A 15,325-nucleotide genomic window follows, 5' to 3' on the forward strand; every position below is an offset into this window, starting at 1 on the left:
TCGTTTTAGTTTGGGAAATGGTGTTTATATCATTGACTCTCTTAAAATATTTGTTATTTGGGATGTTTCAGCTCACTTCATAGGTTGCATCACACGTTCACTCCGGATGACAATGTATTTTTTATCTCTTACAACCTTCGTCTCTAGTTTATCACAGATTTTCTTTAGTGCAGTAATTTCTTACTCTCATGTTTTTATCACCTTTACAAGTCTCACTGTAAAATATAAATTTTATATAGGGGTCTCAGTATTTGCATATCTGCAATTATAGCTGCTTTATATGACATCAAAATAATGAGGCAGACGACCGAGTTTGGTAGCTGGAGCCTTGTATCTACCTCTTGCTAAAGCAAGCATTTTAAAACAATAGTTCTTTTATTTTGGAAATGGCATTTCATATCGCAGACATTCTTAGATTATTTTGTTAGTGTAGTATTAGCCAAGCTGATAGGTTACATCGCATGTTCACTCCGGATAATGGATCGTTTTCGTTCTCTTACAAGCTAGGTCTCTAGTTCATCACAGGTTTACTTAAGCAAGATAATTTCTTACACCAGGGTTTTATTATCATTACAAGTTGAGCTGTAAAAGTCTTCCACATTATACTGTATTAGATTATTGATATTTAGCTAAGAATTATAGTTAATAATAATGGGTTAATTCTATAATAATAAATTTTATAAATATAATTATAATTATCATAATCAATATTTAGTTAAGAATTATAGTTAATAATAACGGATTAATTTTATAATTAAACTCATGAATATCACTCTGGCATTACACCCCTTGGAAGGTGCCATTATCGGACATCTATATCCCCCAGGGAGGTGCTGTTACATATGGTTGACATTTTAGCTATATGCCTCAGCATGTGCACAACACTAACATTCCAGTTGTAAACAGGATCAGTGTTAGGACATGTAGTACGTAGTAAATGACAAATTGTAAAGGAAAAGATCTGGGTAGGGTGATTCAAGTGTCCTGGATCTAATAAAAACCAAACTTAGAATTAAGTTAATGTTCAACTCAATTCTCCATAATTTAAACCATGCATTAACCCTGGATAGGTACGCTCCTCGGACACCCCTTTAAGGGTATACTCGGACGCGAACGACCCCGACGCCAAAAAAAATTCTTGAAAAATCAGTTTTTGCAGTAACCTCCTTTTTTCTTTTGCCAAAAAAAACTTCAATGAATGCTTAAAACAATTGTAAAGATAAATACTACTCATCTGCAGAAAAACTATTTATTATAAATATTTTAAAAAATTAAGTAGAAAAAAAAAAGACCTGACATAAAAATTCATAAAAAAAAAGTTTATACAAATATACACAAATCCTTTTAGGAATTGATTCTTGAATGTTTAGGACACATCTTGATGTATTTTGGATGAAGTCAGACCCATGTAGGTGAAGACCTGAAATGAGAAAAAAAGGGTAACTTTTTTTGGCCAAAAAAATTTGTCCAAATTTCATGAATTTTTTTGGGTACCCAAATGAAATAGGAAGTGGCTAATTTTTTTAGGGAATAAACATATGTTATCCTAAAATAGAAATATGTAAAAAAATCTTCATTATTTTGTAATTACATTTATATCAGGGGCCATATCTAAAGGTAATTTTTTGAGTACTTAGAAATTTCGTAAAAAAATACATATATTTAATATATAATATGATATTTATGCAGGTAAAAATATACCAAAATATCACAAATTCTATAGGGAACAAGAATATATATAGATAGGGCAACTTACGCTTCGGATATGTCCACAAAATGGCCGCCAACCACACTGACTCAGACTCCCTAATCTGCCACTTGAAATGTAGGAAGGGTATGTCAATTTCAAGGTGTTATTTACTAATCTAATTATTATTGGATATGCATAAATATTGTATGGTGGGTTGCTGGATAATTGTCGATTATTTTACGACTATAAAATTAAAATTCTGACCCAAAAAAATGTTTTTGAAGGGAAATAAAATCGAAAAAAAAAAATGTAAAATATAATATTTTAGCTAAAAAAATTTGATGATATTCAATCAAAAAAGAAGTAAACAAAATTTTCCCACAAATAAACATCTAGAGGAATCATTACTCTGTGATAGTTCCTTAGTACGTAGTAATTTTGAAAGAATTGGGAAAAAACGAAAAAATGGCAATCACCGGAAAATCGAACACATACCTATATATACGCCATATCTGGCTAAAAAAAAGATAGGCATGGGTAGCCAGATCATCTAGAAACACTTTCCAACACTATAAAAATATAAGTTTTGCGACACTACTTGCCAATTCCTTACGGTAACATGACTAAGCAAAAAAATGCAAAACAAATAAAAAGGGGCACTCGCGGAAAAATGGCTAACATTCTAATATACGGCATTTCAGAAAAAAAAAATTCAGCCACGTACTAGGCAAACCATCAAGGCACATTTTCCGACAAATAAACATCTAAATGAATCATTACTCTGTGATAGTTCCTTAGTACGTAGTAATTTTGAAAGAAATGGGAAAAACAAAAAAATGGCAATCACAGGAAAATCGAACACATACCTATATATACGCCATATCTGGCTAAAAAAAAAAGATAGGCATGGGTAGCCAGATCATCTAGAAACACTTTCCAACACTATAAAATTATAAGTTTTGCGACACTACTTGCCAATTCCTTACGGTAACATGACTAAGCAAAAAAATGCAAAACAAATAAAAAGGGGCACTCGTGGAAAAAAGGCCATTCTAATATACGACATTTCAGAAAAAAAAAATTTCTTCCACGTGCTAGGCAAACCATCAAGGTACATTTTCCGACAAATAAACATATAAATGAATCATTACTCTGTGATAGTTCCTTAGTACGTAGTAATTTTGAAAGAAATGGGAAAAAACGAAAAAATGGCAATCACAGGAAAATCGAACACATACTTATATATACGCCATATCTGGCTAAAAAAAAAAATAGGCATGGGTAGCCAGATCATCTAGAAACACTTTCCAACACTATAAAAACATAAGTTTTGCGACACTACTTTCCAATTCCTTACGGTAACATGACTAAGCAAAAAAATGCAAAACAAATAAAAAGGGGCACTCGCGGAAAAATGCCCAACATTCTAATATACGGCATCTCAGATAAAAAAAAAAAGACATGCACGTGTTAGCCCAACCATCAAGGCACACTTTCTAACACATAAACATGAAAAAAAAATCAATAATATACGGCAATTCCTTACTACGTAGTAAATTTTTACAAATATTGAAAAAAAAACAGAAATTGGCAACCGCTGTTAAATACCCAATATACCAATAACTACGTCGTATCTGACAAAAACAAAATCACGCATGGGTAGCCAGATCATCTAGACACACTTTCCAACACTAAAAAAGCAAAAGTTTTACGACACTATTTGGCAATATCTTACGGAAAAATGACTTGGCAAAAGAATGAAAAAAAATGAAAAAGGGGCACTCGCGGTAAAATGCCCGACATTCTAATATACGGCATCTCAGATAAAAAAAAAGACATGCACGTGTTAGCCAAACCATCAAGGCACACTTTCTAACACATAAACATGAAAAAAAAATGAATAATATACGGCAATTCCTTACTACGTAGTAAATTTTACAAATATTGAAAAAAAACAGAAATTGGTAACCGCAGTTAAATACCCAATATACCAATAACTACGTCGTATCTGACAAAAACAAAGTCACGCATGGGTAGCCAGATCATCTAGACACACTTTCCAACACTAAACAAGCAAAAGTTTTACGACACTATTTGGCAATATCTTACGGAAAAATGACTTGGCAAAAAAATGAAAAAAAATGAAAAAGGGGCACTCGCGGTAAAATGGTCCTCGTGGTGATGAACGACATTTTAACTAAAAAAAAAATCATGCACATGGTAGCCAAACAATCCACCAAGACTTTCCACAACTGATAACCTATACAAGTTGCACCATTCTACGACAATTTCATAATACGTAATAACTTTGATAATTATGCAAATTACCTTGGAAGGGTAAACTCGGTTGCGCTCGACCCCGACGCGTCTCAGAAATCGGGGAAGGAGTACAGCTACAGCAATGCACATCTGGACACTACTAGAGCGTGTAGGGGAGACACCTCCTGCATGTCGATCACCCACAAATTCAGTCACGGGGGTGAGTCACGTGAGAAAAACTTTTTTTTTTTGACGCTCGGGGTCGCGAACGACCCATCGTACCTATCCAGGGTTAATACTGCATGATCTGATAACTGTTATTGTCAATAAATAATCACACATATTAATATCTCAATCCATGACAAGACGCAACAAAACATTACACAGATTAAATAATTTAAAACACTTACACACTGAGCTGAGATTTTTCTATAGATCTCTGTAATAAAAAAATATAATGGGAATCACTAACCTTGGTGCATAAACTTTCCATCTTTTCCTTCCTTCCAACTGAAGTATAAATGCCTCTATATCATCCCAGTGTGGAGCAAAACCTTGTGTATCTGGAGGAGTCAGGTAACTGTAAAAAAGCAAACATAATATGATTGTTATAAAATAAAATTAAAACATTAGGAACAGATAATCAAAACCCTCTTAGAACAAGTCTGATATAATTCAAAATCAAAGCTCAATATATGTACAACATTTAAGCCTTCATGTGTAATGAGAATGAAAATAAGGCGAAAAATGTAATAAAAGTTTATAATTTAACTAAATACAGCAAAAATAAATGCTGAACTTTAATCAAAGTTGATTTAGGAAATACTGTATGGTAAAATTTGTGTAACTGAAAGCAACATGTGTGAGAATGAAAATGAATCTTTCAACCAGATAAATTCAAATAACTTTCCCTAACTTCCTTTTCTTTATCAATGTAAAAATTTAGTGTCAGCAAATAACCAGATGTTAATACTTATACAAACCCTTGACAATAATATACAGTATCAAAATTTTCCTCATAAAGACGGGTGATTAGATCTTTAAAATTTCTTCCTTTTATTGATACTTCTAATGGAAAGGAAAAGGAGGACAAATTGATAAAATGAAACATCAAGTGTGAGAATTAAAGCAGATTTGGTATTGGAAAGCAAAGCAGAGCTGCTGCATAAATAAAGTCACACACTAGAATGATGGTAGTAGATGAGCATTGGATGAGAAAGGTCAGACAAAAACAGTGTTTTTTAATATTTGCCATGCACAGTACAAAGCTTTTTCACATCAACTATTTCATCTCAACCAGTTTGTCTCATCTCATTCATCCTAATTTGTGTCACTAATAACAGTAAGAAATGAGTTAGCAGCTAGAGTGGATATGAATGTGTTGAGGTGGTTTGGCCATGTTGAGAGAATGGAAAATGGCTGTCTGTTAAAGAAGGTGATGAATGCAACAGTTGATGGGAGAAGTACAAGAGGAAGGCCAAGGTTTGGGTGGATGGATGGAGTGAAGGAAGCTCTGGGTGATAGGAGGATAGATGTGAGAGAGGCAAGAGAGCGTGCTAGAAATAGGAATGAATGGCGAGCGATTGTGATGCAGTTCCGGTAGGCCCTGCTGCTGCCTCCGATGCCTTAGATGACCGCGGAGGTAGCAGCAGTAGGGGATTAAGCATTATGAAGCTTCATCTGTGGTGGATAATGTGGGAAGGTGGGCTGTGGCACCCTAGCAGTACCAGCTGAACTCGGTTGAGTCCCTTGTTAGGCTGGAGGAACGTAGAGAGTAGAGGTCCCCTTTTTTGTTTTTGTTTCATTTGTTGATGTTGGCTAACCCCAAAAATGGGGGAAGTGCCTTGGTATATGTATGTATGTAATAACAGTACTCTAGCCAGCTCCTTTATTACCTCCTAATTACAACTAGTACCCAAATTTCTTGTTAACATTTCACCACTTCCCTACAGCTTCTAACCATTGTCTAATTTCTATCTACCTTGGAGACCATTCAATTTTGAGGAATTATTTTTCACTTATGGAGCATTTATGGTGAGCTTGTGTTATTTCAATCTGCCTTGGAAACTATTCAATTTTGAGGAGCTGTTCAACTTTTACAAAATTCCTTATGCCTATGGTGAAGAAATAAACCCAACCAATGAACTTGAGCTTTTATAGGCTAAGAATTTCTAAGCAATGGAAATATGTATATTCCGCCACACCCTTTGCAGAGGAAGTGTAGAATATGTCAAATGATTCAGCATATGTATAGGCAAAAAACAAATGTTAACCTAGAGAAAAGAGCTTTTGGCCAGATTGCAAGGCAGTCCCTAAGTACCCCATTTCCCCTTGTGGTTGTATCTAGGCGGGTGATATGTGTTTTGACAACTTCAATCTCAAGCATTTCAACCAGGAGTGATTCCATACTACATCCTATAACAGTTATTTTATAGGAACAGGAAAAATAAGTTAATAAAATTTCTATCCTCCAAAAAGCCTCCAGTGATTTTAATAGTTAAATTTTCTAATAATAATAATAATAATAATAATAATAATAATAATAATAATAATAATAATAATAATAATAAACAATAATACCAATAAAATAATAGCAATCCTATTGGCAGTAATTCTTTTCTTTTTTGCAATATCTTTTACTATGAATGCTTCTCATTAAATTACTGTACATCAAAATATGACAACATACTGCAATAATAGAATGAGAATTGAAAAAAGGAAAATGTAAATATACAATTAGTAAGATAGATTTTGTTATTGACTGTAAATCAACTCTTAAATGTCAGTATCTGTTGCTAAATGTGAGGTGGATATCAGATTAAGGCAAATTTAAAGATGTTAAACAGATTAGGAAAATTCCAATTGGAAAAAACAAAAAACAATACTGATAGTTTAGAGATACTACAAAGATATTTTATAATTTGCATCATGCTTTCAGCCAATTATTACTTTCATCACGCTCAAGTGGTGTCATTTATAAGAAGTGGAGTTGAGAGAAAATTGAGCAAATATAAATCAAATTGAAAAATATTTCTAAAAATATGAATTGTAAAAAATAAACAATTGATAAATAAAATGCATTCTGCAGTTATTGAAACTTACACATTTGCACCACAAAAACTGTTAAAATACTCTTGCAGGCTGGCGAGACACTTCCATACTCGGGGATGAAACGTCTGTGGGTTCAGCATACGTATACTACAGCCATTATTATAATAATCCCAAACAACAGGCGGATGGGCTTGTCCAATGGGATTGTGTGTCTCTCTCTTGCCATCAGTGTAAGAGGTTATATCCAAGTTCTTGGAATACAAAACCACTTGCTAGAACAAGAAAATAAAAAGCACTATTAACACCACTGCCAAAAACAGTTTAGTACATACATACATACATATACCAAGGCACTTCCCCAAGTTTTGGGGGTAGCTGACATCAAACAAAAGAAAAAAAAAAAAAAAAGGGGACCTCTCCTCTCTACGTTCCTCCCAGCCTGACAAGGGACTCAACCGAGTTTGGCTGTATAATGTAACAATAATGTACAACTACTGAACCTAAAACTAATCCTCATAGAAGGGTTCAACTTGATGTGTACCTTGAGTAGCACACTGCAAATTATACTAAAGGCTCTTTAAAACATGATATTTTTCCTATAAATATATTTTACTAACAAACAATGAAACTTCTACAACTTTATATTCTTCCAATTTACACTTTACATTTAACCCCTTCGCTACGAGGCAGCGGTCCCCACTTGGTAGCTGTATACAAGAATTATGACTATCGCATTTATTTTATAACCTGCAATTACATGCTCAATTTGTATATTTGTATGTTTATTTCATTACTCCTGAGTGATTACATAACAATTCCTCAATAGATAGCCTTTGAAATATATAAAAAAAACAAGTCAATAAAATATTTCACTTTATAAAGAAATATTAAAAAGATATGTTTTCTTTGACATAAAATATCTACAATAATGTATAATTACAAGGCATACCATTGACAAACTTGTCAAAGAGAGAGAGAGAGAGAGAGAGAGAGAGAGAGAGAGAGAGAGAGAGAGAGAGAGAGAGAGAGAGAGAGAGAGAGAGAATCGGCCGTAGATTTCACCATTCAATCATGTGTACAAAATATTTCTTTATAATTAGAAGATCAGAAAACATTGTTCATTACTGGCTATCTATCCCTAGGCATATAGCTATTCACACACATCAATACATATACCCTACCCCTGAAATAAATAATAAATATCTAGTTCTTGGAAAAAATTGTAATACGATATAAATGAATGAATTTTACAACACATGACAATCATCCTTTTGCTTGTGAAGAGGGGTAGGTAAGACTGAGATGTGAAATGCATCATTCGTAATTCTGCCTTTGGCTGTGGCGGGCCATGTAAATGCTTCTGAGGATGTTGTTAGGGATGGCTGGGTGAACATGGTACTGTATGTACTTCCAACTGGTTTGGTGCAATGGCAAAGAACAGCTGAGATTCTTAACAATTACAGTATTGTGAATGTAGCAATCCCCATTGCCAATGCAACCATACAGTCGAGTGTCACTAGTCACTAACAATAATTTTGGTGGCCTGTCTCACCTGCTCCCTCCACCTCCTTGCTGGCTCAGTAAAATGCACTAAACTTTTTGACCTCAAATCTTACAACCCTCATATTGTCATTTTAAATTCTTTTTCAAAATCTTTCGACCATTCCCCTTTTAAGAACTATCTAACCTCTTTTGTCTATCCACTCCTCTCATAAGACTATGATAAAAGAATAAGAGTCTTAATACCACAGACCTGCGCTCTATTTTTTTTTTCACCCCTTCACTACGAGGCAGCGGATACGCTATAAACAAGATTTGTCACCATCGGATATACATGTTCACTTACTCGATAATAACCTAAATTTCCATGTTTATTAGCTTTACTGCTGGTTACAGAATAAATTTATATTTCACTCTAAACAACCAAAATAACTTTTCCATTCATTGTGAAGTGATTATAGAATTATTTTTCAGAAATTTCTTTTATATAGTTATCTCTAAATAATGGTAAAGGACTGTTATTCTAAGTATTAAAAACTTTACATTCAATGAAGTGACTATGTTATTCCATAATAATTCCACGATACATAGCCGTCGAAAGATATAAAACTTCTTGTCAGTAATAATGGTCTTTACCTTATACAGAAATGTAATGAAAATATCCACTTGTTTCCTTTGATACAAGAACTATTATATAATGTATAATTTATAAGATAAACAAAAAACGAATGACAAAAATATATTTCTGCTCCTGAGAGAGATGTAATATAATCTAGAGTGCATTAGACATAAGGTTTACTTGTTCTGCCATTCCATCTTGTGTGCGACTCACTATGAACTAGATAATTTCTCCTTCCTGTATTTCGTAGCTTGGTAATAAAGACTGCGCATGTAAGAACATGACAAATATTCGTCATCATTCTCCAGATTGCCCGGAATATACTTCCGAGCGGGGCCCCTCTGATATTCCATAGAATGTCAATAAATGGAAATAATGATAGTAGGCTAACTTTTACTCATGAAAACAATGAACAATACTCATATGAAATACAGAAGACATGAAGATTATATCATTTTGTAGAAATGGTAGTTGAGAAAAAAGGAATAAATAAGAAAAAGATTAATCTCATCGTGTGTCAACTTACATTACTGGTAAAACGTTTTGGTCTGAGGCGGAGAACTGATGGTGTTTGAAGAGCTATGTTACATGTTTTCTCTGTGATTTGAACACTACGCCAATAAAGAAATACATTAAAATAGTCTTTACCAAATCCCAAATAACTAGAAATGCCATTATTTTCATTGGTGGTAAGGTGAGATGTGAGGATCTCTATGTCTCTAAGCTTGGGGTGTCGGCGGGGTTTGAGTAATGGCTCAGGTAGGAAATGTCGCCACTGGCTAGAGATAGTGGTGTGATATATTATATAGTTAAAAAAACAGACTAGAATAGCTCTTATATAACCAGAAATAAAGGCTAGAATCCCAAAGACTTCGTTGGTTGGCTGTCGAAAGTAAGAGGAGGGGCTGATATCTGTGAGAGGAGATTTTTTAAGTGAAATTTCCAGTGTCAATTGTGTATGATATATGACCATGTGTTATATTCTTTCGTAATATATACGAGTTATAAGAGAAATTTTAACCTCCATATGATTTATATTTGTAATTGTCATATCGACGTCCCAGAGTGTATTACCAGGCATGTTTTTGACGTATAACGACGTCATCGTAGCGAAGAGGTTATGAGCAAATCCTACAGGTGAGCCCTCTGAAACTCTAAAAATATGACTCAATGGCCTTGTTAAACTAATTCATAACAAAACTCTTGGACTAAGATATAAAAGACACCAGAAATAACTTTGTACATACTGTACATAGTCTTTAGAACCCTTTTTTATAATTTAAAAATTTTTTTTTACTTATACAGCAATTGTAGCTTGTACAGATGATACTACTTTCTTTGCATCATTTCTATCTCCTGAATATAGAATCTCTAGAGATCTAGCTAAATTTAGAGTATGGTTCAAATTATGTATTTTGATCCTAGCAAAACTCAAGATCAATTCATTGATAATGTTTCTTTCACTATTTTAACCTCATAAGTATTATTGTTTTTACAAAATAACTTTTGAAAAATACCCATTCCATCTCTTCTTCAATTGCACAAGATAGTATATTTGTTTACTACCAGAGACACCCAGGCCAGCTGCACAAGACATAAAAGGTTCATGATTTTTTTTTCTTCAAAATCTACCTCTTTGGCAGTTCTAGCACCTACACTGATACCACTATTTAGCAGCCAAAGACTGCTACTGGCTAAACCAACATTAGGATTGACATGGCCAATACCAGCTGTATCATGATGCAATGGTTTGTTCGCCTGGGCAGACATTGCTAAAGGCATATTGAAAATCTGTACTTCTGGCATCATAGGTGTAATAAGGCATGTTACATTAAAAATCATGGCACAGTAGACCTGGTCATTGCCGCTTGGTTGAGAAACAGGATGAATACGATAAAAATTCCTGAGCCATTCTTCTATCTTGAAACCAAACTGTCTACAGTACGAATCAGGATTGCGGAAAAGCATTTTCGAAATAGAGGAAACCATACAAAATTGAGAGATCGAAGTTTAGGAGGAAGCACTCGACTCTATAAAGTGGTGTGTAACATCAAAATGTTCAACAGATGGTACTGTACATAAAAACCAATAAGCATAACATACAATAAAGCTCATGCACAATGAAGATCGCTGTCACGTAAGACTGCTGTCCCACAGGAACAAGAATGAGGATACTAGTAGGTTAAACAAAAAAAACTGTCACACAGCTACAGTTATCGGGAAACAATTGCTAAAAATCTTTTCCATAATATACCTTGCACATAATGATCTGCAAATCAATTATCTAAAATATAAAGCAAATAAATAAAACAAATAGCCAGTTGAAGGCACCTGTAGTATGTCTGTACTATTGAACAGCTGGAAACAAAGTGGGAGCTTAATACCAACACCTTAAGTTTTAACAGCTGCATCCAGCATAGCTAAAAGCATAACCCTTTTAAAGGATAAAGGTATGTATTCGTATAGGAATAAACTTGAAATGCTAAAAAAACAATAAAAATCTTGCAGCTTACCTCATGAAGAATTTTGTCAAAGTCTTCAGTTGAGAACAGTCCTTTGTAATAATCTTTTTTATTGCGTTTGACTATCAAAGGTGCAGTCTCCCAGAATTTTCTGAAAAGTAAACATAAATCTATAAATGGTTCAAGATGAGTACCTAAAATAAAAGTATAGTACACAGAATTAAATGGTAAATCTAATTTTCTTCAAAATATTATTTCAATACTTACCTGGTCTTTAAGTGTTATACCTTTCTAAAAGTGTGAACGTCTTGATAAACATTAAAATACAGTAGTAATTTTTGTTCAATTGAGTATCTTCCCTGGAACTAGCATTTGGTCCAGCTGCATAATGCCATGATTGCTGCATTCAAAGAGAAGGGAAGAAGAAAGTAAAAACAACCAGACATGAAGTAAGACTAGGATTAAAAGGTGTTAGATGTGATGCTTCTTCTCCCATGAGGGAGCTAGCTTTGCACAAGAATATGTTGAGTAGCTACCACTGGTCCCAAGGGCAAAATGTCTGGGGATTTGTGGGTATATTCCCGCAGACAGTGGGAAACGAAGGTTGTCTGACACTTCCAGACTCCTTCCTCCAGGACTTGCGCCACGAACAAATTCTTCTTAAAGGCTAGGGTGGAGCCGATACTTCTAACTTTGTGTGCGCTTCCTCTAGCCTATCTATGTGCAGTTTCATCCGTTAAGTGGAGTAAGCACGTCAGATAGTCTTATGAAGCCAAAACAAAACTGTATTCTTGGAAATCTACTTCCTTATCATTCCAGTGCTGAAGAAATATCTCTGATGCCCTGGTCAGTAGTGCTGAGTTCTCTTGAGATAACTCAGTAGTGTCCTCACAGGCCAGAGACGCATGTCATCGCGATTGATGGTCACATCTTGGCTGGACGCAGTGGTGGGGAAAGAAAAAAAAAAAACTCACCAGGTGAGGTTTTTGTCTTCCAGACAGTATACCAGATCATCTCCCACTTCTTGCTCCACCTGAACCTGGAAGTGGGGAGGATCAGCTGGTGCTGATCAGTAACATTTCACATACCACTACTGTATAGCAATTTTTGGGGGAGACGCCCGTGAAGCACAAGTTTCTCCACTAACAAAAAATATTGTAGATGACATTGTCCCTGTTGCAATTGCCTGATACAGTAGATAGAAAGACTCTTGCCTCTGCTGTGTTTATCAACATTTCCAGGTACTGTATTCCATCCATCTCTTGGATGGAGTACCAATTGATTACGATCCACAAATACCAAAAGGAAAATAGTCTGACTTCATTCTCTGCTGCTAGAGCCAGGGGTTTCAGAAATTCAGTAGGTTATGTCAAGAATGTCAACAAAGAGTAAGTGAGGGGAGGATGAGAACTGGTGAACAATAGGCGGTATCCATCATGTAGGACCTCTATCACCCACTTCTCTGCTCCGTGTCTCTGCTATGTCACCCAATGCCTCAGTAGCATCACCTTACTCGCGGGAACTGGAGAATGGAATCACTGACATCAATGACCCCTACCTCCCTTTCTACCTCTACCACACTTTTACGCTCAGCAGGGTTGGGGGCGAAAGGAAGGGACATTGTCCCTAGCCTTCAAGATGGAAGTTACTAGACCCACAGATCAAGGAGACCACACATGTACAGGATGGAAACATGAAGCTCTGCAATGATGGCACTGGGAACGGTGACATTTTTAGCTTACAGACCAAGTGGTGTGAGGATCTTTTGTTTTTTGGAGACCTAGAATGCTGTGGTCTTTAATAAGGTATACAACACAAGGGGGTTTCAAAGGTTTGTTTCCTTATAAGAATAAAATTCCCTTCACCATAAGCTTACCTATTGATGTGTTTCCGCTTACAAGCAAGAGAAAAACATTATAACAAACAAAAACAAAACAAGGTCCAAGAGTCCAGAACCATAACTGTACCCATTGAAGAAGACAAAGTGGCTATTATGGGACAAGAGGGTGGGCAGGACTCTTCCCCCCCCCCCCCCCCCCCCCAGCACCACATGGCATTACTAGATTACCTTTTTAACAAAAATACTGACTGTTCCAAAGCCATGAGGATGTGTGTGTTTCATACAATGAAAGGTTTGGATTCACATAAGAACAAACATATACAATACAAACAGAACTACACAGTACTAGGCTAAAACAACTGATGTATTTTTATAAGTCCGGACAATTGTAACAAAACTATAAGAATGCTACACTAACAAATACTATAAAACAGTGAAATAACAGAAAATAATAAAATATCATCTTACTGAGAACTCTTCTTCACTATATAAGTCTGGGACAATTACAGTATAACAATACCGTACTACAAAAATACTGCACTATAAAACAGTGAAATAACAGAAAATAAAGAATTATCTTACTTGAAGAACTCTTCTTCACTATATGGTTTGATTATCCACTGGAAGGTTTCTTGGCCTACTTTCCGGCTGTCTCCACAATTAACAGCATCCAATTCCTCTCCTGTAACTAAAATGAGAATGGCAATCCCTTACAAAGACTGACTAAAGAATCTCTTGCCACCAAAAAAAAAAAAGAAAAAAAAAACACAAAAATCATTTCTTGAAAAATGTATTAACAAACATCACAACCATATTAGAACAGGTTATTTTATAAAAAAAAATCCAATTCATGATATAAAATTGAAATCTACTCAATTAAATATTAAAAAATACATTCCATGAATGCAGACAATGAAATAGTTATAGAGATAAACATATTCAGCGACTGCTTAATTTCTAACAACATATCTCGAAAACAAAATTCTTTAATAAATATTGGCAGTATCACATCTCCAATTTACCAAATTAAAGTGACAAGATTTAAAAGAAGTCTTTTTTTTCAATCATATCACTGAATTAACTCATCCAGTCCGCTGACTTTGTACATACTGAAGAAAACCGGGTTGTTGCCCTTCCATTTTCTTTCTAGACGATTATCCCTTTAAGGGGACTGTCCCCAATGGTGTTTGACATAACTTGAAAAAATAAAAAATAGTTTTGTTTCTATGTATGCAGAAACATGTCGTGCATGCTCTCCAGAAGTTTCAGTCAATTATTTTTACAAATAAGGAAGATAAAGCAGTCTTTAAATGATGACATCATCCTTATTGCGTCATCTGCATGACTGAGTTTGACAGAATAGTCTTTGTGTTTAATTTTGCGATTTTCTCAATTATGTTTCAAAATATCGTACGTCTGGCAGAGATGGAAGGCATTGGTAGAGAGTAGGCAGACGTAACCTATGATCTACGAGAAGACCAGCCAGTTTCCAAAGACGTATAGAAGTTATGATGCATGCGTTTGTTTGCTTGCATTTTGTACGTACAATGTGTTTTCAGAACGTCCTCATGAACTGTATAGCAAGGCCAATGTTACCTAAGGTCAAAAAAAGACCAAACAGAAAGCAGAGAGCAACAAAAGAGAGCCAAGAGAGGGAAACATGAAAAAGAGTACAAAGCTGGAACATTCTAACTAAAATTCTGGAAACAATGAGAGGCCGCTGGCAACTCATGACACCCTTACACCAAGTGTAATAGTACACTTAAGGTTTAATTACCTCGTTTAGGGAGCCTTCATATAGGAATAGAAAATAAAAGTACAAAGTAAGGTTACCATGATAATGTTATTTTGATGTTTCTAAGAAAAAATCTAAAATTTATAGCAAACCTCTGGGAGCTCATAAC

The 15,325-nt window shown here is 34.9% G+C and overlaps 1 protein-coding gene across 1 annotated transcript in view; it reads right to left on the reverse strand.

Annotated features, from left to right (window-relative positions):
- NO66 (Bifunctional lysine-specific demethylase and histidyl-hydroxylase NO66) overlaps positions 1-15,325 on the reverse strand; it is an 82,497-nt gene that overhangs the window by 36,486 nt on the left and 30,686 nt on the right. The window contains exons 4-7 of the mRNA XM_068361841.1: positions 14,004-14,109; positions 11,633-11,732; positions 7,052-7,272; positions 4,422-4,529 (exon numbers count right to left, since the gene is read on the reverse strand). Of these exons, the coding sequence (XP_068217942.1) occupies positions 4,422-4,529; positions 7,052-7,272; positions 11,633-11,732; positions 14,004-14,109 (535 nt within the window). The remainder of the gene's footprint in view (positions 1-4,421; positions 4,530-7,051; positions 7,273-11,632; positions 11,733-14,003; positions 14,110-15,325) is intronic.

Source organism: Palaemon carinicauda, chromosome 38, assembly GCF_036898095.1.
Source record: "Palaemon carinicauda isolate YSFRI2023 chromosome 38, ASM3689809v2, whole genome shotgun sequence".
Classification (NCBI taxonomy): domain Eukaryota; kingdom Metazoa; phylum Arthropoda; class Malacostraca; order Decapoda; family Palaemonidae; genus Palaemon; species Palaemon carinicauda.